This window comes from Mirounga leonina, unplaced genomic scaffold (genome assembly GCF_011800145.1).
Source record: "Mirounga leonina isolate KUSES-001 unplaced genomic scaffold, KU_Mleo_1.0 Mir_173, whole genome shotgun sequence".
Taxonomy (NCBI): domain Eukaryota; kingdom Metazoa; phylum Chordata; class Mammalia; order Carnivora; family Phocidae; genus Mirounga; species Mirounga leonina.
The window spans coordinates 33,568,946-33,596,185 of record NW_023270447.1 but is presented as its reverse complement, the minus strand read 5'-3'; the positions used below and the strand labels follow the sequence as shown (position 1 = coordinate 33,596,185).

At 33.4% G+C, this 27,240-nt stretch overlaps 1 protein-coding gene and 1 non-coding gene across 2 annotated transcripts in view; both read right to left on the bottom strand.

The window, feature by feature from the left end:
• The window catches only part of LRRIQ3 (leucine rich repeats and IQ motif containing 3), a 191,969-nt gene that overhangs the window by 157,219 nt on the left and 7,510 nt on the right, over nt 1-27,240 (bottom strand). The window contains exons 2-3 of the mRNA XM_035018272.1: nt 4,341-4,589; nt 1,199-1,522 (exon numbers count right to left, since the gene is read on the bottom strand). Of these exons, the coding sequence (XP_034874163.1) occupies nt 1,199-1,522; nt 4,341-4,589 (573 nt within the window). The remainder of the gene's footprint in view (nt 1-1,198; nt 1,523-4,340; nt 4,590-27,240) is intronic.
• On the bottom strand, nt 2,875-2,981 carry LOC118020426. The gene has a single exon (XR_004681868.1). It is a non-coding gene; the product is annotated as a U6 spliceosomal RNA (small nuclear RNA).

The window sequence follows — 27,240 nt, the reverse complement described above, 5'->3', positions numbered from 1 at the left end:
AACCTGGATGTCTTAAAACTCAAAATTTTTCTGCTCTAAAAGAGAACATCAAGAAAATGAAAAGATGAGCTAGAGGCTGAGAAAAAAATATCTGCAATGCATATATCTGATAAAGGATTTATATCCATATAGCTACTCTTACAACACAATAATAAGACAAACAACCCACTTTCAAAATGAGCAAAAAATTTGTACAGACATTTGACAAATATATATGTATAATTGATAAGCAGATGAAAAATGCTTATCACCATTACTCATTAGGGAAATAAAAATTAAAACCAAAATAAAATACTTTATACCTACTAGAATGTCTATAGTGTAAAATACAAAAAAATACTAATTGTTTGAAAGGACATACAGAAACTAAAACCCTCATGCATTTTTGGTTTCTACTGTTTAGAAAGCAATTTAGTTTTTTACAAAATTAAGCATAAACTTACCATACATACCCACAATTGCACTCCTAAGAATCTACCCAAGAAAAATGAAAACATGTCTACACAAAAACATGTAAGAAGTAGCTGTTCATAACAGCATTATTCATAATAGCAAAAACTGATAATAAGCGAATGAATAAAAAAAAATGTAGTATATTCATATAATGGAAAATTACTCAGCAATCAAAATAACTAACTACTGATAAATGCTACAACATAAATGAGCCTCAAACACATCACACTAAGTGAATGAAGGCAGCTGCATAAGACTGTGTATTGTATGACTTGATTCATATAAAATGTTTAGAAAAGCAAATGTATAGAAACGGAAACCAGACCAATGGTACCTAAGACTGAGGTTGGGAGTCAAGATTAACTACAAATGGGAAAGAGGGAAACTTTTGGAATGGTGAAAATTTCTAACACTGGAATGTGGAGATGGTTATACAGCACCATTAATTTACTAAAATCATTAAATCACATATATAAAATGAATGAATTTTACAGTATATAAGCTATACATCCTCAAAGCTATTAAGACATCATAGAAATCAAAAAATATATTTGTTTCTCCACAATTTGATATTTTTATGCTCAGCATTTTTTATGCAGTAGGCATATAAGCTTCTATAAATTCTCAGATATAAGATATTACTAATGTGTTCACTAGTTTATGAAATTTTAGATAAATGATACAGTATATATTAGTTCATATAACTTAGATTTATCTGAAATGAAACTCTAATGAATCCAATTACCTTTTTCAAAGCAGGGCAGAAATTAAAGAAAAGTCGGTGGCTATATGCTTTGAATCTTTCAGGAAGATGCCAGTTCTGAATTATTTCTTCATCAGAAATCACATGATGATCCAGTGCTTTGAGAGGCCATATACTGTTGACGAGAACATGTCTATATCCTTTTTTAAGGCTCACTGGACAATCGAACATAGTGAGGGCAATGAGACTTGGACAGGCAGATAACATACATATATTCTTTAATTTTGCAAACCCATTGTCATGAAGATAGAGGAGTTTTAGTTTCTTCAATCCACTCCAAAATTTGGTATCCGGTAGACTCTTTATCTGAAATATTATTAATAACATCTTAAATACAAATATTAATTTTCTATAAGTTACATGGAAAGTGGAAAAACATTCAACATCTTCTAAAATTCAGTATTTTCCAAAATGGCAAATTTCTCATTAATAAGCCAAAAAAGAATCTCTAATTATCCAATAGTGACTGGAGTAAAAACATAATACACTGTTCATCTAGATTATGTTATCATTGTTAGTATAATTAAATGAATAGACATATATACTTTGTTCAATAAAAATTCCTTTGTAGTAGGCCAATTCTAAAATTTTCTAAACATAAAGAATTAAGGAGCCATATCAATGTGATACACCACATTAACAAAAATGAAGGATAAAAGTCATATGATCATCTCAATAGACAGAGAAAAGGAATTTGACAAAATTCAACATTTACTCATGATAAAAACTCTCAACAAGTAGGTACAGAAGGAATGTACCTCAACATAATAAAGGCCATATATCACAAGCCCACAGCTAACATCATATTCAGTGATGAAAATTGAAAGCTTTTCCTCTAAGATCAGGAACAAGGCAAAGATGTCCACTCTTTCCACTTTTGTTCAACACAATATTAAAAGTTCCAGCCAGAGTAATTAATCAAGGAAAAGAAACAAAAGGAATGCAAATCAGAAAGGAAGTAACAAAACTGTCAGCATTTGCAGATGACATATTATATACAGAAAATCCTAAAGACTTCACCAAAAAATTCTTACAACTAATAAATCAGTTAGTAAAGTTGCGGGATACAAAATCAATATACAAATATATGCTGCATTTCTATACACTAATAATAAGCTATAAGAGAAATTAAGAACACAATCCCATTTAAAATTGCAGCAAAAAGAGAAAATACCTAGAATGAATTTAACCAAGGAGGTGAAAGATCTGCACACTGAAAACTATGAGACATGGATAAAAGAAAAGAGGAACAGACAAATAAATGGAAAGATATTCCATGCTCTGGATTGAGAGAATAAATGTTAAAATGATATTACCCAAAACAATCTACATATTCAGTGTAATCCCTTCTAAATTCCAAAGGCATTTTTCACAGAAATAGAAAAAAGAATCCCAAAATGTATATGGAAACACAGAAGATCCCAAATAGCCAAAGCAATCCTGAAAGAGAATAAAGCTGGAGGCATCATGCACCCTGGTTTTTAAACTATATTACAAACCTATAGTAATCAAAACAGTATGGTATTGGCATAAAAACAGACACAAAGATCAATGTAACAGAACTCAGAGACCGGAAATAAACCCATGTATAGATGGTCAGTTGATTTATGATGGCGTCAAGAATATACAATGGGGGGGAAAAAAAGAATATACAATGGGGAAAAGGCAGTGTCTTCACAAATTTGCATATCATCCTTGCACAGGAACCATGCTAATCTTCTCTGTATCATTCCATATTTAGTATATATGCTGCCAAAGCAAGCACAAGGGCAGTCTCTTCAATAAATGGTGTTGGGAAAACTGGACAGCAACATGTAAAAAAAAAAAAAAGTCGTAAAACTGGACCTCTATCTTACACCATACACAAAAATTAGCTCAAAATGGATTAAAGTCTAAAACCTAAGACCTGAAACTATAAAACTCCTAAAAGAAAACATAGGCAATACACTCTTTCACAATAGCCTTGGTGGTGATTTTTGGTTTTGACACAAAAAGCAAAGGACACAAAAGCAAAAATACATCAGGTAAAAATACATCAAACTAAGAAGCTTCTGCACAGCAAAGGAAATCATAAAAAAAAAAAAAAAAAAATGAAAAGGCAAGCTACTGAATGAAAGAAAATATTTGCAAATCATATATGTAATAAGGGGATAATATCCAAAACATATAAAGAACTCATACAACCCAATACCAAAATAAAATCCAATTAAAAATGGGCAGTGAATCTGAATAGACATTTCCTAAAGAAAACATCCAGATGGCCAACATGGTACATGAAGAGATGCTCACTATCAATAATCAAAACAAACAGGGAAATACAAATCAAAACCACAATGAGATATCACGTCACACCTGCTAGAATGGCCATTGTCCAAAGGACAGGAAATAACAAGTGTTTGCAAGGATGTGGAGGAAAGGGAACCCTATGCACTGTTAATGGGAATGTAAATTGGTACAATCACTGTGGAAAACAGTATGGAGGTTCCTCAGAAAAATAAAAATAAAACTACCATATGATCCAACAATTCTACTTCTCAGTATTTATTTGAAGACAAGGAAAACACTGACTCAAAAAGATATATGTACCCCTCATATTCATTCTAGCATAATTTACAATAGCTAAGACATGTAAGCAGCCTAAGTGTCTACCGATGGAGGAATGAATAAAGAAAATGTGCTATATATATATATATGTATATACACAATCATGTTGTACAGATGAATTTAATATGTTGTATGTCAATTATGTCATTAAAAAATTTAAAAGTCCAGAGCATTTTTAATCCACACCATTAATTTAAGAAGTAAAATATACCAAATCACACAGTTTTTACATATTTCTAACTCAAAATTTTGTTTAAATTTAAAAATTTTTAAAGTAATCTTCACATCCAATGTGGGGATCAAACTCATGATCCAAAGATCAAGAATCACTTGCTCCACCGACTGAGCCAGCCAGGCACCCCTTTAATTTTAAATTTTGTATTTATATATATTTTATTTATTTTTAAATTTTTGTTTATATTTTATATAAAAATTGGGAGGTATATTGGGATACATAGCATAAGTGTTTTTAAATATTAATTTCATTTATATGCAAATATCTAAAATGTCTATTGCTTACCTGATTTCCATGGAGATCAAGTTTGACTAATTTTATACAACTCTGAAGTGGACGAATATCTGTAATAAAATTGTTTGAGAAGATGCATACTCTAAGAGAGATACAGGATTGCAAATTTTCCATAGATTTTAAATGAAGGCCACTGAACTTCACAAAAACAAAATCTTTTTGATCTTCTATCATGTTTTCATTATAGTGACTCCATTCTTCATGATTGGTGAGCTCTTCTGTTATTGTTCCATGAAACATCTAGAAAAAAGGGGAAATAGCTTAGAAAAGGTTTTTTCAACTTCCAAAAATAAATCTGAAAACAAACAAAAAATCTGCTATAGCCAGTGAGAATACAATGGGTAAAAAAGTTAAACGATCTAATTTGTAAGTGAAATCTAAAAAAGAATAAAGCAACAAAAAAAGCAGAATTAAGACCTATAAATCAGAGAATAAACTGATAGTTGCCAGACAATAGGGGGTTGGGCAAAGTAGGTGAAGGGGAGAAGGAGATACAGGCCTCCAGTTATGGAATGAGTAAGTCACAGTATAAAAGACACAGCATAAGGAATACAGTCAATGATATTGTAATAGTGATGTAATGGTACAGAGTAACTACATATGTGGTGAACATAGCATAATGTATAAAACTGTTAAATCACTAAGTTGTATACCTGAAACTAATGTAACATCATATATCAACTATACTCAAATAAAAAAAATTCAAAAAAATTAATTCCCATAAAACCTCCTAATTCAAAGCATTTTGAAAGTATGAAATTTATATAACTACAAATCAAAAATGTTATCATTGCCCTTGCCAATCAACTAATCAGTAAAAGGAAAAAAAAAATTTCCTTTTTCCTAGGGTACTTAGAGAACATGGAATTTGGTGAAACAGTTAAAAGAAAAACATCTAGGCAAGAAAACTAAAACAAAGAAAATTACACTTTTTATACCTTGTATAATAATTCTGGTTAAAACATTCTGCTAAATAAAGAAATGCACTGAATGATAAACTTCCAAGTCAGAATAGTGCTAACATTTGTGTAAGAGGCTGAAAAATGTAGCGAAATGAAATTAAGGCACAATACCGGATTTCAACTGTTACAAATTTCTTAAAAAGACAATTTGCAATCACATTATTTATTTCTATGTTCAATGCAACTAGGTAATTAAGATCTGGAATTCTAACAGTTTTAAAATTTGATTAATTTAATTTTATGTAAAATTTCTGGATCAAGCTCTTTAATATAATTTTACATAGTATTTCTCATATATTTGAAATCTCCCTTACTGTAGGTACTTTTAGCTTTCACAAAACACAGTCACCCAGTGATAGTTTAGAAGAGAATATCTGAACTCAAGTGGCCTATCTGAAAGCATTTAGTAAGATTAACTATCTTCCCTATTGGAAGAATCTCTCCCATGTGGAAGTAAACTAGGTCAGCATAATCCAAGTAAAAATAAATGTGGAAATCCAGATAAACCCTTACACTCTTTCAAGAGATTAGCTACTTTTTATATCCTACCCAAGGCCTAGAACTGTAATCCTCAAACTCTTAAGTACCATCTAAGGAATTAAACAGAAAGCAGATTCCTAGGTCCCATATCATATCTACATTATCAGAGTCTCTGGGCTGAGGGCCAAGGAATATGTAATTGAGCATGCACCTGGGTAAGTCATGGTCATCTTGAGAAAAACTAGTCTAAACTATAAGTAAAACAGTCTCCCAAACATAAAGACCCTCATGTGAAATAAACAGATGTGAATGAATCTTTACAAACTTACCAAGCTCTATAGGTCCTGAAATGAAAAGCAATGTATAAAATGTATCCCATCATTTGGACTTCCTATTTAGAAAAGACCTTAAGCCTTTCCTCAGGCTCTCCTTTGAGAAACCTATTTTTTCCATTTTGGCCTAATACAGGCAAACTCTGGTTTATAACAGGGTTTATGAAAGCCCATATCTCAGGCATAAATCAGGATGTTTCAAGACGCTTAATGACTGACCCACCCAGGTGCCCCTAGACTTTATTTTTTAGAGCTATTTAGATCAACATTTACAATAGCCAAGACATGTAAGCAGCCTAAGTGTCTACTGATGGAGGAATGAATAAAGAAATGAAAAACTGAAAGTACACAGAGATCCCATATACATCCTCATTGTCAGTTCCCCCTATTAAAATCTTGCATTAGTGTTGTATATTTGTTTAATTAATGATCCAATCTTAATACATTATTAACTAATTATTATTAACTAATACATTATTACTAACTAAAGTTAAAATGTTTTAGATCATAGCTCATAGCAAAATCTCTAGACAAACAAAACACATCAACATGGAACAGCGGAGAGATCCCATTTCCTCACATAAAGCTGAAGCTGACTTTACATCTTCTGTCAATGCACTGGTACGTGTGTGTGTGTGTGTATAGACAGTGACATATAGATGGATAAACTATTTTTTCAAGCATTCATTGTTCACACAGATTATTCCATCTCTAATAGTTTATTTTGATATTTCTTTATTTCTTTGTAGAAGATATAATCTTCGTAGCATTTATTTTCACGGATTCTAAATAGTGTTACTAACTATAATTACTGTCTATAAACTTATCACAAGCAATGAAAGATTTTTATTTTAAACTCTTTTGTATTAATATGATTCATATGTCACTTGAATGTCACACATGATGTCAATAATCTACCACTGGTATTATTCAAAAGTAGAATTTTTTTCTATTTCCTTCATTGATCTCAGACATAATAGATAATCTGATTATAATGAAAGGTTCTGCAATTATTTAAGCATTCTAACTTTAGCTATTAATTAATCAATCTTGTTACTCTGTGAAGTTCACAGACTGTTTTGTGAAGTTAACTGATACTGATACATAAGATAACATTGCCCTCTTCCTCAAAATGCTTAAATATGTTCCAAATAATTTTTTAATAATACCTAGTGAGTGAGTGAGTGTGATTAGTATTACTGCCTCACTTGAAAACTTTTTCTTGCAGATAAGACTTATAGTCTGAGGGGGCGCCTGGGTGGCTCAGTTGGTTGAGCGACTGCCTTCGGCTCGGGTCATGATCCCAGAGTCCTGGGATCGAGTCCCGCGTCAGGCTCCCTGCTCAGCGGGGAGTCTGCTTCTCCCTCTGACCCTCTTCCCTCTCATGCTCACTCTATCTCATTCTCTCTGTCAAATAAATAAATAAAATCTTAAAAAAAAAAAAAAGACTTATAGTCTGAGGAAGAAGAGAATTATTATGTCACACAAATCCAAATTGGAGATAATCTTCATGATAGTACTTAAGTGAATATCTTTTTATTCATTTTGGACAACTACTTCCTAGTTTTATTTAAAAAGATGCCAATTACAGACATATAAAAAATCTGCAATATTAAATACCAAAATGATTAGGGAACTAAAATTTCATGGCTTCAAAATTTTAAAAATATCTAGGTTGCCTAATTATTTTATGTTTAAATGTGAACTCCATGAAAACAATAAAATTAACTATGTGATGAAGTAAAATATAATTGCTGAAATATTAACTTTTTAATTCAATAATTAGAATTCTAAACAGTTAACAATAATGGATTCTTAGTTAATGAAATATGCTGAACTTTGCTATGCTGAACTCTGCTATTAAGGATGTTATATTTATTTCTCTCTTGGTGTAACCCTCTTCAGCAAATCATTGTCTAATTAACTCTTAGTCATTTACATTCCTGTACCATGCCTACATGGCCAATTTAGAAATTATATGTTTATATGTTATATAATTTAATTGTTGTCTTTCCAATTAAATTACATACACCCTGAGGTGAGGGCACTTGTTCTGCAGTTTTCATCATTTAGCATGAGACCTAGAACTGAATCATGTTTCAATAAATATGGCTACTTTTTACTTTCCTCAGAGAAACAGTAAATTTAGAGGAATAAAAAAATTAAGATTTCTATTCCTGAATAATCAACGGGTCAAAGAAGAAATCAAAGTGAAATTAAAAAAAAAAAACTGGAAACAATTGATAATAGAAACACAACATACCAACACTTATAGAATGCAGCAAAAGCAATTATAACCAGAAATTTTATGTGATCAATGCATCCATTTAAAAAAATCTCAAGAAAGCTAACTTCTTACCTCTAGGAACTAGAGAAAAAACAACAAACTATACCCAAGTTAGCAGAAGGAAAGAAATAAAAAAGATCAGAGTAAAAATAAATGAAATAAAAGAAAACAAGAAAAGATCAACAAAACTAAGGGTTGGGTTTTGAAAGAATAAACAAAATTGGCCACCTTTAGCTAGATTTAACAACGACCACCAAAAAAAACTTGAGAGGACCCAAATAAATAAAGTTAGAAATAAAAGAGAAGACATTGTAACTGATATCAAATAAATACAAAGAATCATGAGAATACTAGGAAAAATGATACACCAACAAATTGAACAACCTAGGAGAAACGGATAAATTCCTAGAAACATACAGTCTACTAAGACTTATTCATGAAGAAAAAGAACATCTGAACAGACGAATTACTAGTAAGGAGAATGAATCAATAATTAAAAACCTCCTGACAAAGAACAGATCAGCCACAGAGAGCTTAATTGGCAGATTCTATCAAACATTTAAAGAAGAATGAATGCCAGTCCTTCTCAAACTCTTCCAAAAAGTTGAACAGGAGAAAACACTTCCATATTATTTTACAAGGCCATCATTACCTGAGATGGTGTAGGCTTGTAGGCCCCTTGCAGGCCCAGATCATTTGAGGACTGCACTGAGGTTAAGGACGGCCAGGCAGGCCTGGGCCAGGAGGAGAAAATGTTCTCTTCCCCTTATCTCATGTTGCAAGTTCTAAATGCCTGGATCAGCAGGAAGTGGCTCTTGCCTAGCTTAAAGTGTGTCTTTCTAATCAGAAGTGTTCTTTCTAAAGACAAAGAACATGTTGTCTCCAAAGGAAGGATGGCTAAGAGAATTCTTTATTCTGCAAGCATAAACAGGATGTATTTTGTTCTTATTGAATTTCGTGTATATTTCACTTCACCGATGTTGGCTTGATACTTTAAGTACACATTGTTATGTTTATCTGATCTCTGCCAGTATATAGCTATGTGAGAAATAGACGGCAGTATGCAGTTGCAAGTGCTGCCTTTGCTCTGCATCCCCTGTGTCCTGGTGATTTCGTAGACCCTTACCCAGGGACCCCAACGCACTAGACGTTGACAATTGGCGCCTGAACAGGGACCCTGAAGGACGTTCAGGAAGGGTGAGTAACTTAATTAAGTACAGGGTGATGGGACAAGAAACTTCTACTCCTTATGTTCGAATGCTGAAACATTCTCTTGCTGTCTATGGTATCACTGTTGCTTCTAATGATATTGAGCTGTGTTTGAAGGTGGTTTGGGAATGGAATCCTTGGTTTCCAGAGGAGGGAACTTATGTCGAGAAGGCAATGAGACAGGGAGAAAAAATTCCCATGCGGTTTTGGTCTATTTGGTCGATTATTTTCACAGTGCTTAAAGTGATGGAGGATGACCGCACGGTCGAAGACTTCCATAAGGAGATGGCTCCTTCTATACAAGACCTCCCTTTAGATACGGATGAGAAAAGGGCGGTAGAGAAAGATACCTTTAAGCTTACACCATCCCGTGAGCCTAGCGAGTGTGGTAATGAAGAACCAAAACCGAAAGTAAAGTCGGATCCCGAGGTGGAGCGTGTATGGAAGGTTTTTCAGCAGGTTATGGCTATGACGGAGGAGTCTAAGAAACCCTCTAGGAAGCCCTCTGCTCCGCCTTTGCCGTCTGCACCAGCTCTTTCTTCTAAAAATCCTTTCCTTTCTGCTGCTTTAGCTGAGCTTGATGCGCTAGAGGATAGCGATGATGAGGGTGGCGCAGGTAATTCTGTCTTTGCTTTTCCTGTTATCAGGCCTCCCCCAGTCCAGGGGGTGGCACAAGCACCATATTATGAAGGAATAGGTCTTTATATGGACCTCAATCACATTATGTTAAGGAGCTAGTTAATGGTCTAGCTCGACATTATAACAATTTTTCTCCTGAGGACTGGAGGGTCCTCTGTCGGGCTCTTTTAAAGGAGCCTGAGTATCTGCAGTGGCAGATGTGGTTTTCTGAACTTTGTATGTATGTACATGTGGTAATAGATACATATTCTCAATTTATATGGGCCATAGCACAAAGTGGTGAAACCACACAACATGTTATCACCCATCTTCTAGAAACTTTTGCTGTGATGGGTTTACCATCTATTATTAAAACAGATAATGGACCTGCATATAGCAGTAAAAAATTTCAAACTTTCTGTGAACAATATGGTATCATGCATAAAACAGGCATTGAATACAATCCTCAAGGGCAAGCTATTGTAGAACGTGCACATAATACTTTAAAGTTGCAAATTAAAAAATTAAAAAGGAGGAAAAAGGACCATATCTTAGCATTCACTCAATCAAATGCACGTTCTATTTTGCAACAAGCTCTGTTCGCATTAAATTTCTTGAATCTTCCGCAAGGAGATATCCTCTCCCGTGCAGAGAAACAGTTCATAGAGGGAGAGGTCGCTCCCCCTCCATTAAATGAACATATATGGTTTAAACCAACCGCAGATGCAGAATGGCGACCGGGGCTATTGCTTTATAGAGGGAAGGGTTATGCTTATGTCTCCACAGAGGATGGACGGACCTGTTCCTGTCTCCCCGCGTGATGGATCCGGTCGAGGGCCAATTCGAACGGCACCGTATCCCACCAGACGACGGATGGGGAATCCAGACCAAGATGAACTTCCGTTACAGGCCATGGCACATCTGAATTTGGGAGGACGACGTCGCCATCGGCAGATATTTGCTACTGCTTTGCCGACTTGGGGGCAAATTAAAAAGCTTAGTGGGGAAGGGCAAAAAAATCCTGCAGCGAACGGGGAAGGCTTGTACGCCTGAAAATTTCTTTTTGGCTATGTGTGCCTTGCTTACTGTATCAGATGCCGCTACGTTGGCCAATTTACTTCTTAAGCAACTTGAGGGACTAGATCCAAAAGGTATTATTCAGAGTTTGGGGCACACTGCTGGAGGAATGGGATTTGTATTGTTGATTGTTATCTTATGCTTTATGCTGTTGCATTTTTGCTATCTAAAACCTTCCCAGAATTCTGTGGCCATCCTTTGGAGGGCACTTTTATTAAAACAAAAGAAAAAAGAAGGAACTGAGATGGTGTAGGCTTGTAGGCCCTTTGCAGGCCCAGATCATTTGAGGACTGCACTGAGGTTAAGGACGGCCAGGCAGGCCTGGGCCAGGAGGAGAAAATGTTCTCTTCCCCTTATCTCATGTTGCAAGTCCTAAATGCCTGGATCAGCAGGAAGTGGCTCTTGCCTCGCTTAAAGTGTGTCTTTCTAATCAGAAGTGTTCTTTCTAAAGACAAAGAACATGTTGTCTCCAAAGGAAGGATGGCTAAGAGAATTCTTTATTCTGCAAGCATAAACAGGATGTATTTTGTTCTTATTGAATTTCGTGTATATTTCACTTCACCGATGTTGGCTTGATACTTTAAGTATACATTGTTATGTTTATCTGATCTCTGCCAGTATATAGCTATGTGAGAAATAAACGGCAGTATGCAGTTGCAAGTGCTGCCTTTGCTCTGCATCCCCTGTGTCCTGGTGATTTCGTAGACCCTTACCCAGGGACCCCAACGCACTAGACGTTGACAATTACCCTAATAGCAAAGCCAGATAAGCATACTAAAGAAAAATACAAGCCAATATCCCTAATGAATATACATGCAAAAATTCTGAACAAAATCTAGCAAATCAAATTCAACCCCATTTAAAAAAAAATCATATACCATGATCAAGTGGGATTTATCCCTGGGATGCAAGAATGGTTCAACAACACAAATCAATCAGTGCAATATATCTTATCAATGGTATGAAAGACAAAAATCATAGGATCATCTCAATAGATTCAGAAAAAGCATTTGATAAATCAAATCCTTACATGATGAAAACTCTAAACAAAGAGGGTATAAAAGGATTACAATTCAACATAACAAAGGCCATATATGGTAAGTCAACAGCTAACATTATATTCAAAGGTGAAAGGTTGAAAGCTTTTCCTCTAGGATCAGGAAAAAAGCAAAAGTACCCACTCTCACCATTCCTATTCAACATAAGACTAGAAATCCTAGCTAGAGTGATCAGCTAAGAAAAAGAAACAAAAGGAATCCAAATCAGAAAGGAAGAAGTAAATTTTCTGTTTGCAGATAACATGATATTATATATAGAATATCCTCAAGACTCCATGAAAATTGTTAGAATAAACAAATTCAGTAAAGATGAGGGCACAAAATAAACATACAAAAGTCAGTTTCATTTTATATATACTAACAATGAGGTACCTGAAAAAGAAATAAAGGAACCAATCATCTTATAATAGCATCAAAAAGAATAAAGTACTTAGGAATAAATATCATCAAGGAGGTAAAAGATCTACACACTGAAATCTAGAAGACATTAATTAAAGACACAAATGGAAAGATCCTGTGTTCAGGAATAGTTAATACTCTTAAAATGTCCATTCTGGGCACCTGCGTGGCTCAGTTGGTTAAGCGATTGCCTTCGGCTCAGGTCATGATCCTGGAGTCCCAGGATCGAGTCCCACATCGGGCTCCCTGCTTCTCCCTCTGACCCTCCTCCCTCTCATGCTCTCTGTCTCTCATTCTCTCTCTCTCTCAAATAAATAAATAAAATCTTGAAAAAAAAAAAAAAAAAAAAAAACGTCCATTCTATCCTAAGCTATCTATAGATTCAATGCAATTCTTATTAAAATTCAAATGCATTTTTCAAAGAAATAGGAAAAATAATCCTAAAATGCATATGGGACAATACCAACAACAACCCAAGAAACTCAACTAGGCAAAACAATCTTGAAAAAGAAAATGAAGCTGGAGGGCTCACACTTCCTGACTTGAAAACATATTACAAATCCACAGTAATCAAAACAGTATGGTACTGGCATAAAAACAGACACACAGACCAATTTAAAAGAATAGAGAGCCCAGAAATAAACCCATCCATATACGGTCAACTAATATTTGACAAGGGAACAAAGAATACGCAATGGGGAAAGGACAATATCTTCAATAAATGGTGTTGAGAAAATTGGATATTCACTGGAAAAATAATTAAATCTTACCTCTTACACCACTTATAAAAATATCTCAAAATTAACTCAAAAATTAAATCAAAAGACTTAAATATAAAACTGGGAATCATAAAACTCCTAGAAGAAAACATAGGGAAGAAGGTCCTTGACATTGGTCTTGGCAATGATTGTGGGATATGACACCAAAGGCAACAAAAGCAAAAATCAGCAAGTAGGGCTACATCACACTAAGAAGCTTCTGCACGGAAAAGAAACAATAAACAGAATGAAGAGGCAAACTATGGAATGGGAAAAAATATTTGCAATTAATCTAATAAGGAGTAGATATTCAAATATAAACGGAACTCATACAAATCAGTAGCAATAATCATCATCATCACTATCATCATCTTCTAATTTTAAAATAGGCAGAGGACTTGAACAGACTTTTTTTTTTTCCAAAAGAGATATATAAATGCCAACATATATATAAGAAGGTGATCAACATCACTAATCATCAGGGAAATGCAAACAAAACCATAATGAGATACTACCCATACCTGGTAGAATTTCTTTATTCAAAAAGACAAGAAATAGCACTGGGGAAGATGTGGAGAAGAGGGAACAAATCCTTGCACACTGTTGGTAAGGATGTGAACTGATACAGCCCCTATGGAAAATAGTATGGAGGTTCCTCAAAAAATTAAAAATGGGACTACCATATGATCTAGCAATTCCACTTCTGGGTTTATATCCAAAGGAAATGAAATAATTATCTTGAAGAGATATCTGCACTTCCCATGTTCATTACAGCATTATTTACAACAGCCAAGGTATGGAAACAACCTAAGTGCCCATTTACAGATGAACAGTTAAAAAATGTAACAAATGTAATACTTATAGATATATTTTACACAGTACATACATACATGCACAATGGAATAATGTTCAGCCACGAGAAAGAAGGAAATCCTGCCATTTTCTATAATATAGATGGATTTTAAAGGGTAAGTGAAATAAGTCAGAGAAAGACAAATACTGTATGATCTCACTTAATGTGCAATCTAAAGAAGTTGAACTCATTTAAACAGAGTAAACTGTTGGTTATCAGGAGTGGCCAAAATGGAGTACAGGAAATGGGGAGGTATCAGTTAAAGATTACGAACTTCCAGATATAAGATGAACAAGTTCTAGAGCTATAACATACAACGTGGTAACTACAGTTAGCAATACTATATTGTATATTTTGTACTTGAAAGCTGTTGAGAGTAGTACATCCTAAATATTCTCATAACAAAATAATAAATAAATAGTAATTATATGAGGTGACAGATGTGTTAACTAAGCTTACTCTGATTATCATTTTGCAATATACATGTGTATCAATTTATCATACTGTACACATTAAACTTACACAATGTTATACGTCAATTATATCTCAATAAATCTGGAAAAAAGACTTATAAGTACAAATTACAAAGTATCTCTCATTTACATTGAGATCTATTCTTAATTCCTTGAAATCTTTCCCTTTGAATTCTCTACCACCAATATCCAAATTCCTACAAAAAAGAATGTATATTTTTCATTTATTTATGCTGAATAACAAAGCACCCCAAAATCTATTGGCTTAAAACAACTACCATTTATTTTCTCTCAGGATTCTGTAGGTTGACTTGATTCAACTAGGCAGTTCTTTTCCAAGTGATATTAACTCTAGATTCAGTCTTGTAGGGCTACTCTAAACAGACACCTCCAAGATGACTAATTTACATTTCTGATACACTGGCAAGAACACTGATGGTAGGTTCAGCTGGCATGCTAGGATGTATGGGTCTCTCTCACCATACCATCCCAGGTTCTCTCCACCTACACCAACCTTCACTATGTCATTCTCTCATATGTCTATTTGTGTGTTGCCGTAGTAGTATAGCAAGATTTTCTCCACAGTTGACTCAGAGCCAAAAGAGTATAAAAGCAGAACCTGTCAGGCCTTCTGAAGGGTAAGCCCAACTGGCACAGCTTTACCTCAACCACATTCTACTGGTTAAAGGAAGTTAGTTTGATTTTTGAACTTATTTTTTTGAGCTTATAAGGTAGTTAGAAAAAAAAAGAAACAAATATAAGTTGTTCTGAGCTTGGTGACCTCAAGCAACTTATATACCCTCAGTTGTTATGTAGCCAACTTATATGCCTCAGTTTCATCACCTATAAAATGAGGATCGCAATAGAACTAAACAGATATAATTGCTATGAAGACTAAATGAGTTGGCATAAAGACTTTAGAATACTGTCTGGCACATAACAAGCACTATAAATAAGTGTTACTAAAATAAATCTAGCTCAATTAACAACTCAAGATAGAATGTAGTCTTCAAAAAATAAATTAAGGCACTTTTGGTTTCTGGTCCAGCATATAAGGAGTTTAGAAGTTGTCACACCATTCTAATAAATAAAAAGATGAACAAAATGAAAAATGAGCAACTCTTCTTAGATTCATCAGAAAAGTGAGGGTACAAGGAAAACCACTGAATCAAAAATCAGAGTGGATCCAAAGATCCATAAGTTACTGGAGCAGAAATTCACCAGCAGAAACCAGTGCCAGGGTAGGAAACTATGACAAGTAACTAGAGGTAAGTATTGACAACTCAGATTTAGAAACTCCAGTCCTCATCCTTTTGTGAGATAAACATCCAGGAGCCCTACCAGGTCCTCAGAGTGAATACTGGAGAAAAATCTGCTCAGGCATCTGAGAGAGAGAAAAGGAATAATTCTGAAATACAATAGACCACCCTGTTCTTCTTAACAAGGCCTGCCCTCAAGAGAATATATTTAACACACAATAAACAACTGAAGTTTTACCAGAGCCTAACTGACAGGGAAGTAGGGAAATATCCAACTATATCTCTATCAAGCCTTCCATTTGGGAGAAAGGAAATACACAATCCCAGCCCACTCAGGCCATCTTGTCCCACCTAAGATGTAGGAAGGCCAAGAAATCCTTGTGAAATTCACAGCCTAGGAAGCACAGCCTCACAGGAACTGAGACCTATCCACACCTACCACCACACCACACACTATTTTACTGGAGTTCTTTTCACCATTACATGATGTCTGGCTTTCAATAAAAAAAAATTACACGGCATACTAAAAGACAGCATACAGCAAGCATAAGACCAGATTCAGATACTACAGGGATGTTGGAATTATCAGACTGAGAATTTAAAACAACTATGATTAATATGCTAAGGACTCTGAAGGAAAAAATAGACAACAAACAAGAAAAGACAGTGTAAAAAGAAAGATAAAAATTTTTAAAAAGAATCAAAAGAAATGTTAGAGATCCAAACCACTGTAACAGAAATTATTAATACCTTTGATGGCCTCTTTAGTAGACTAGACATGCCTAAGGAAAGCATCTCTGAGCTTGGGAATATGTTAATAGAAACTTTCCAAACCAAAAATCAAAGAGAAAAAAAAATCACTGAGAAAAGCTGAACAGGATATTCCAGAACTGTGAGACAACTACAAAAAGTATAACATATACGTAATAGAAATACCAAAATGAGATGAAAGTGATATAGAAAAAGAAGAAATATTTAAAATAGTAATGATGGAAGAATTTCTGCAAATTAATGTCAGACACCAACCCTCTGATACAAGAAGCTCAGAAAACATCAAACAGGATTAAGGCAAAAAACAAAAAACAACAAAACAGAACAAAACACCAGTGGGGAAACACCTTACCCACAGAGGAGCAAAAGTCAGGATTATATCCAACTTCTCCTAAGAAACCATTCAAGCAAGGAGAAGATGGAGTGAAATATTTACTACCAAGAAAAAATAACTTACTAATATAAAAATCTATGCCCTGTGAAATTGTCTTTTAAAAAGTGGATTAAAAATAAAGACTCTCAGACAAACAAAAATTGAGGGAATTTGTTGCCAATAGACCTGCCTTGCAAGAAATGTTAAAAGTAGTTTGTTAGAAAGAAAATAATATAGTTCAGAAACTCAGATCTACATAAAGAAAGGAAGAGTAGTGGGGAAGAAACAAGTGAAGATAAAATAAAAAGCTTTTATTCTTCCTGTTCTTAGTTTATCTAATGGGTAACAGTTTGCTCAAATACTAATGGCAAAACTGTATTTGATTATCTGTGTATATATATGTATATTTATATATGCATATAAATAAAATGAATGGCAGCAATGATGTAAGAACAAGAGGGAGGAATTAGAAATATCTTGTTCCTAAAAGATATTTACACCACACGTGAAGTAGTATATGTTATTTGAGAGTGGACCTGAGTTATTACAATCTCAAAAGGGCAACTAATAAAAAAATGAAAAAAAAAAGAAAATAAATATGCTGAGATAAGATAGAAAATGAAAAATCATTTACAATGCTCAATTAAACCACAAAAGGCAGAAAAGAGTTGAAGGCTAAAATTGGAACAAAAACAAGAGCAATGAATAGAAAACAGTAACACATATAGTAGATATTAATCCAACTATAGAAATAATTGCTTTAAACATCAATGGTCAAAGCACCAACACAAAGACATCGTGGATCAAAGAGTGGATCAAAAAAACATGTCAACTATATGTTGTCTGGGAATTGTACTTTAAATGTACAGACATATGTAAATTAAAAGTAAAGTGACAGAGGTGAATTCTACCAAATATTCAAACAATTAATACCAATCCTTCCTATACTCTTCTAAAAAAGGAGAGGAGAAAACATTTCCAAACTCATATTATGTGGTAAGCATTATCCTGATACCAAAATTAGAAAAGGATACTACAGGGTGCCTGGCTGGCTCAGTTGGTTAAGCGACTGCCTTCGGCTCAGGTCATGATCCTGGAGTCCCAGGATCGAGTCCTGCATTGGGCTCCCCGCTCAGCAGGGAGTCTGCTTCTCCCTCTGACCCCCCCCTTCTCATGTGCTCTCTCTCTCAAATAAATAAATAAAATCTTTAAAAAAAAAAGAAAAAGAAAAAGAAAAGGACACTACAAAAAAAAAAGTCATAGACCAGTATCCCTGATGAACACAGATGCAAAAATCCTCTACAAGATATAAGCAAATCAAGTCCAACAATGCATTAAAAGGATCATACACCATAATGAAGTGGGATTTATGCCTGGTAATAAAGGATAGATCAAAATCCACAGTTCAATACACCACATTAACAAAATGAAGGATAAAAATCGTATGATCATCTTGACAGCTAGAGCAAAAGCACCTGACAAAATTCAACATTAATTTATGATAAACTGAGTATTTTAACAAAGAGTACAGATGGAAAATAACAACATAATAAAGGCCACATATGACAAACCCACAGATAACATCATACACAACAGTAAAAGCTAAAGCTTTTCCTCTAAGATCAGGAACAAGACAAGGATGCCCACTCTCACCACTTTTATTCAACATAGTATTAGAAGTCCAGAGAGCAATTAGGCAAGAAAAAGAAATAAAAAGCATCTGAATTGGAAAGAAGAAGTAAATCTGTCACTATTTGCAGATAACATACTATATACAGAAAACCCTAGAGACCCCCCACACACACACACACAAAAAACTCTCTGAATAAAGGAATTCAGTATAGTTGCTGGAAACAAAACCAAAAAAAAATCTGTTGTGTTCCTCTACACTAATAATCAACTATCAGAAAGAGAATTTAATAAAACAGTCTTATTTACAATTGTGTCAAAAAGAATAAAATACCTAGGAATAATTTAGCAATGGAAGGAAAAGACCCATACACTGAAATTAATTAATTAATTAATTAATTAAATTGAAGAGACAAATAAATGGAAAGCTATTCCATGCTCATGAAATGGAATTAACATTGTTAAATTCCCATACTACCCAAAGCAATCTACATATGCAGTGCAATTCCTAGCTAATTTTCAATGGCATTTTTTACATAAATATAACAAACAATCCTAAATTTGTATAAAACCACAAAAACCCTAAATAGCCAAAGCAATCTTGAGAAAGAACAAAGCTGGAGGCATTATGCTCCTTAATTTAAAACTGCATTACAAAGCTATAGTAATCAAACAGTATGGCATTGGCATAAAAAAATGTAGTTAAATGCAACAGAATAGAGAGACCAGAAATAAACCCACACATAGATGGTCAATTGATTTATAACATAAGAGCCAAGAATATACAACAGGGAAAGGAAAGTTTCCTCAATAAATTGTGTTGGGAAAACTGGACAGCAACATGCAAAAGAATAAAACTGGACCACTATCTTATAGTATACACAAAAATTAACTCAAAATAGATTAAAGACTTGAATTTAAAACCTAAAACTCCTAAAAGAAAACATAGAAGATACACTCTTTACAAGAGCCTTGGTGGTGATTTTTGGTTTTGACACAAAAAGCAAAGGACACAAAAGCAAAAATACATCAGGTAAAAATACATCAAACTAAAGAAAATACAAGCTACTGAATGGAAGAAAATATTTGCAAATCATATATGTAATAAGGGGATAATATCCAAAATATATAAAGAACTCATAAACTCAATACCAAAATAAAATCCAATTAAAAAACAGGCAGTGAATCTGAATAGACATTTCCTAAAGAAGTCATCCAGATGGCCAATATGGTACATGAAGAGATGCTATCAATAATCATCAAAGAAATACAAATCAAACCCACAATGAATCAGAATAGGCTGAATCCAGGAATTTCTGAAATGAGTTTCTTCTTAAGAATTAGCCAGTGTAGACAGCCACAACATTTCACAATAAATTTCAATAAACTGTTTCAAAAAAAAAAAAACACAATGAGATATCACGTCACACCTGCTAGAATGGCCACTGTCCAAAGGACAGGAAATAACAAGTGTTTGCAAGGATGTGGAGGAAAGGGAACCCTTATGCACTGTTAATGGGAATGTAAATTGGTACAATCACTGTGGAAAACAGTATGGAGGTTCTTCAGAAAAATAAAAATAAAACTACCATATGATACAACAATCTACTTCTCAATATTTATCTGAAGACAAGGAAAATACGGACTCAAAAAAATGTATGTACCCCTCATATTCATTCTAGCATCATTTACAATAGCCAAGGCATGTAAGCAGTCTAAGTGTCCACTGACAGATAAATGGATAAAGAAAATGTGGTATATACATAAAATGGAACATTATTCAGCCATAAGAAAGAATGAAATCCTGCTATTTGCAACAACATAGATGGACCCTGAGGGCATTACACCAAGTGAAATAAATCAGACAAAGAAAGACAAATGCTGAATGATCTCACTCATATGTGGAATTCGAAGACAAAAACAAAACAACAAAAAAAATCAAGCTCATAGATACAAACAGATTGGTGATACAGAGAGGCAGGGGTAGGGGTTGGCAAAAGAGGACAAGGAGTCAAACAGTACCAATTTTCAGTTATAAAATAAATAGGTCATGAGGAGGTAATGCACAGCCTGATGCCTTTGGTTAATAATATTGTATTGCATATTTGAGAGTTGCTAGAGAGTACATCTTAAAAGTTCTCATCACATGAAAAATAATTTTTGTAACTACACATGGTGAGGGATGTTAACTAGACTTACTGTGCTGATCATTTCACAATATATACAAATACTAATCATTATGTTGTATATCTGGAGCAAATATGATATTATGTCAATTATACCCCAATTAAAAAGTATAATAAAAATGATGGATATGAAAAAAAGTGTATATAGATATCACTTAATACCAGAAAATCCTTAATATCTTAAACAGTGTAATTAACTATTTAATATAGTCAATAGAATACTATGAAAGCATTAAAACTGATATTGTAGAATAGTTAACAACATGAAAAGCTGTTGATAAATAACTAAGTCATTGTTTTTGTTTAGAAATATTTTTCACTAAAAAAAAGAAATATTTTCACTGAATTGTACAGTTTAAAGGGGTGAGTTTTATGGTACATGAATTAATTTTCAATTAAAAATATTCATTCTTCTGTGGCACACATTAAAGAAGGTAAAAAAAAAAAAAGTTAAGTAATGGAGAAAGATATACCGTGCTAACACTAATCAAAAGAAAGCTAGAGAAGCCTTAATAGTTCAGACAGAGCAGATTTCAAAGCAAGGAAAATTATCAGGCATAAAGTGGGGTATTACAAAATGATAAAGAGACAATTCTATAAGAAGACATAACAATCCTTATTGTGCATGTGTCTAAAAACAGCATTAACACCTGAGGCAAAACTGAAAGAAATGAAAAGGAGACATGGATGAATCCACTATTGGATTTAGAAACTTCAACATCCCTCTATCAGAAATAGATAGATCCAGCAGGCAGAAAATCAGTAAGGACATAGTTTAAGTCCACAATACCATTCGTCAACTGGATAATTGACACTACTACTTCATCCAACAACAGAAGATTATACATTCTTCTCAAATTTAAATGGAATATTTGCCAAGATAGAACATAATCTCGGCCATAAAACATACCTTAACAAATTTAAAAGAACAGAAAGCATACAATGTCTGTCTCAGAACACAGTGGAATTAAACTAGATATCAATAAAAGAAAGATAGCTGGAAAGTATCAAAATACAGGGAGATTAAACAATGTATTTCTAAATAACATATGGCTCAAAGATAAATTTAAAAATATTTTAAGCTAAATGAAAATGCACCTTATCAAAATTTGTGGGTTGCAGTGAAAGCAGTGCTTAATCTACAGCATTAAATTCACATATTAGAAAAGAAGATATAAAATCAATAATTTAAGTTTCCATCTTGGGAAACTAAATCAAGAAGAGCAAATCAAATCCAAAGTAGGCAGAAGAAAAATAAATCAGTAATAAATATATTTTCAGTAAGTACATTTATAAAAAATTATTATAATCCTTGATTATATTCTCAAATATTTGGGGATGGGAGAATTTTGTCATTATCTCATCCCATAACTCTCTATAAATATCTAGAAATTCTATAAATGTTAACTTTAACCAGATCATATGAAGGGTCTTTTACAATGAAAAACAACCAACTCTTTACTTGTTTTTCAGGTCTTAAGTGAGAGGGGAAAAAAGTGTCTCCAAAAACTCTGTGGTTCCTACAAAATATATTTCTTCCTTATCTGCTAGGTCATTCAGAGTTAATGAAATGCTTAAATACTGAATCTCATCCCAGGTGCCTGCAAACATATTTTTGGTTTCTATTAACTGATCTTTGTTGGTTTTTTAAAAAGATTTTATTTATTTATTTGAGAGAGAGAGACACAGAAAGAGGGGGAACACAAGCAGGGGGAGTGGGAGAGGGAGAAGCAGGCTCCCGCGGAGCAGGGAGCCCTATGCTAGGCTTGATCCCAGGACCCCAGGATCATGACCTGAGCCGAAGGCAGACACTTAAGGACTGAGCCACCCAGGTGCCCCAATCTGTGTTATAGAGTTTAATTTTTAAGCCATTCTCAACTGATATTTTTTAGTTGGTGATATGAATTTTAAAATAATCTTAAAATCAGTCTTTCTCATATTAAAGTAGGATCATTTATATTTGTGTTCTCTATTGCATCAATATTCATTTCCATTGATAGTATTTATTTGCCAACATATAAACAACCTTAATATTAAAAAACATTCTAGGGTAGAACACTATTATATGAGATCAAGTTATTGCTATCCAAAGGAAAGATTAATATATAGTAAGTTATAAGATTAAATGTACTACACTATATTTCCATTTTTTTAAGAACTAGCATTCTACATTCAGAATGCAAGGTATTTTTCAGTTATTCGAACTATTCAATTAAATAGTCTGTTACGTAGCCCAGTTTGAAGATTCTCATGCAATATTTAATTTTATTTCTTATTCTTTATTGCACACCAGTATAACTAGAATAACACAAATTATCAGGCCCCATTAGTCTACCTCTTGAATCTTATCTCTGCAGCTATGGGGCCAGATGATTACACCACCAAGGGAACCTGAAAACCACTGCAATTGGTTTTCAGTATACATACTTAAAAGCCCGTGTACCAAGTACTGCCAATTTTAAATATGACAATGAGGAATCCAGGCACTTTTGTTCCTTTTAGATTTTTGATAATTTTACAATTACTTTGTAAAATACACATATAAATGTGTATATCATCAAGTTCAAATAATAATATAATGTTCAAAAGGCAAATTTAAGTATAGCAACACATTACATAAAGCATCAGGACTCCAACTGCAACTTCAAAGAAGTCCTGTAGTTCAAAAGAAATCAATATCATTGTCAGTAAACCTAGTTTGTATCGACTAAAGTAGTGATTTTAAAATTATAATTTATTTTTAATCACACTATAAAAACCATGTCTTTATAAACTATAATGTACATCAACTATAAGTCTCATCTTTATTCTCAACTTTTTTCATTTAAAAAAATCAGTGGCAAACACATGAAGGGTAACTAAATGAGGTTATAATTAATGAATATCTAAATTAAATATTGAAAAGTAAACGTTCTGTATGTTTAATTCCTTTTCAAATGGATATTTAACAAATATTTTTAAGATATTTTCAAAAAAATGTTTTGCTGTGTCATTGACCTCTGGGCATCACACTCAGTCACTGGAATTTTAGATGATAGGTATACAAATACATTATTATTTTAAGTAAAGAGTATATTAAAATTTAATATTTGGTTTGGTGATCTATGTTATAGTAACTTATTTTGTAAGTATTAGTTATGGCATTATTACGTAGGTTGAATTCTGGACACTAGACTCCAGAATTACCACAAACTTTGCTAAGATTCTGCAAATTAAATAAAATCATGAAAAAAGGGGAAAATAAAGGTTTATTTTTCAAAAATCTAACTGTAGGAAATATAACTAGGAATATTTTATATCTATTGTGGTTGCAAACTACTTTTAGTTTAGAATATCTGCGGTATATTTAAGCCCATCATAAACACTGCAATTATTTTTTTAAGAAATACTTTTTATTTGGTCAAATAATTCATTGAGTCAATACTGTTTTGATGAAGACTTACCATGATTTTACATCACACATAAAATGCACTTTAAAAATTAAGGAGAAGAGTTCTAATAAACAATTAGAATATTATATATCTCCTGGCAAATGAAAATGGAATCTAGTTGGTTTGTAAGTTTAGATAAAAAAACACTGATTCCTTAAAACATTACATTTTGATGGTATAGTCCACATATTTCATATAACATAAAAAGTCATTTGGAACAATGAATCAAAGATGCACTTGTAATCAAGACATCTTAATTTCTGTCCTTTTCATGTATTTGCGTTTTAAAATTTAGAAGGCTGTATATTCCTGTTCAAAAATTTTTAAAAAGCTTTTGTGAAAACACCAGTTTTCAACTTTAATTTTATTCCATGCTTGTCGACTGTAAAACTATAAGCTTGAAAAAACTAAAGGGTGATGAGCCAGAAGATGGATATAAAACAATAAAAGCTAATTTAAAAAATCTAGAAAAATATCTGCATAGAAATCAACACCTCTTAAGAAATCATGTAAGCAAGAAGAGAATGGAATAAAATATTTAAAGTTTTAAATATTAAAGAGAGAAAAAGGAAAACCCACCAACCTAGAATTCTGTACCCTGTGAAATTATCTTTCAAAATGAAGGAGAAACACTTTCATAGACAAACATTGAGGAAATTTGTTGCCAGTAGACCTACCTTACAAGAAATGTTAAAAGAAGTTCTTTAGAGAAAAGGAATATAATATAGTTCAGAAACTCAGATCTATAGAAAGCAAGGAAGATCATTGGGAAAGAAATAGTGTACATAAAATAAAATTTTTTAATTTTTCTTATTCTTAATTGATCTAACACATAAAAGTTTGTCAAAATAGTAATAGCAAATGATATAAGCAATTATCTAAGTTTATGCATATGTCATACATACATGAATGTTTACATGTAAGTGAAATTAAAGCACCAAATACATAAGAGAAAAAAAGAATTAGGTTTATTCTCTAATTATAATTTTATTATAATTATAATAAAATTTTCTAATTTTCTAATTATACTTACACTACCTGGGAAGGGGTAGAGTGTTATTTGAAAATGGAACTGAATTAGTTATAAATGTGTATTGCAAACTTTTGAGCAACCAACTAAAAATGGTAAAATAAGAACCATAACCAATATGCTATGAAAGGAAGGGTGCCTGGGTGGCTCAGTCATTAAGCGTCCACCTTCTGCTCAGGTCATGATCCCAGGGTCCTGGGATCCAGTCCCGCATTGGGCTCCCTGCTTGGCGGGAAGCCTGCTTCTCGCTCTCCCACTCCCCCTGCTTGTGTTCCCTCTCTCTGTGTGTCTTTCTCTGTCAAATAAATAAGTAAAATTTAAAAAAAAAAAAATGCTATGAAAGGAAAGAAAATGGAATTATATACAATGTTCGTTTAAAACCACAAAAGACATAAAAAGAGTGAAAGACAGACAATAAAAACAAAGAATAATGGCAACAAATACAAAACAACAATGGATATCGCAAATATTAATCCAAATATATCAATAATCATTATGAATGTCAAGGTCCAAATGAACCAATTAAGAGAGATTATCAGATGATATTAAAAAAAAATCCAATTAGGGCGCCCAGGTGGCTCAGTTGGTTAAGCGACTGCCTTCGGCTCAGGTCATGATCCTGGAGTCCCTGGATCGAGTCCCGCATCGGGCTCCCTGCTCGGCAGGGAGTCTGCTTCTCCCTCTGACCCTCCTCCCTCTCATGCTCTCTGTCTCTCATTCTCTCTCTTGCAAATAAATAAAAAAATCTTAAAAAAAAAAAAAAAATCCAATTATATGTTGTCCACAAGAAACCCACTTTAAAGGTAAAGACATATAAAGTGATAGAGAAAGATATACCATGCAGACACCAATCAAAAGAAAGCAGGAGTAGCTATATTAACTTTAAACAGAGCAGTCCAAAGCAAGAGAAGTTATCAGGATAAAGAATGGCATAACAGGGACACCTGGTGGCTCAGTTGGTTAAACATCTGCCTTCAGCTCAGGTCCTGATCCCAGGGTCCTGGGATGGAGCCCCACATCAGGCTCCCTGTGCATGAAGGAGCCTGCTTCTCCCTCTCCCACTACCCCCTACTTGGGCTCACTCTTTCTCTTTCTTTCCCTGTCAAAAAAAAAAAAAAAATGGCATTACATAATAAGAATAGGGTCATTTCTCCAAAAAAACATACCAACTGATAAAGTTTATGCACCTAAGGGAAGTGAAGCAAAATTGATAGAATTGCAAGAAACAGATGAATCCACTATCACAGTTGGAGACTTCAACCCCACTATCAGAAAATGAACAGATCTAACAGACAGAAAATCAGTAAGAACACAGTTAAACACAACACCACCATTAATCAACAGGATATAATTGACATCTACAGACTACTTTATCCAACAACCACTGAATGTATATTCATCAAAAGCTCATATAAATATTTACCAAGATAGGCCACATTCTGGGCCTAAAATACAACTTAACAGATTTAAAAGAACAGAAATTATATAACATCTGCCCTGGATTACAACAGAATTAAACTACACATCAATAACAAAGATAGCTAGAATACCCCCAAATATGTGGATATTAAACAACACATTTCTAAGTAACACATGGGCCAAAGATCTCAAGAGAAATTTAAAAATATTTTAAACTAAGTGAAAATAAAAATACAACTTATCAAAATTTGTGGGATGTAGCAAAAGCAGTGCTTAGAGGGAAATTT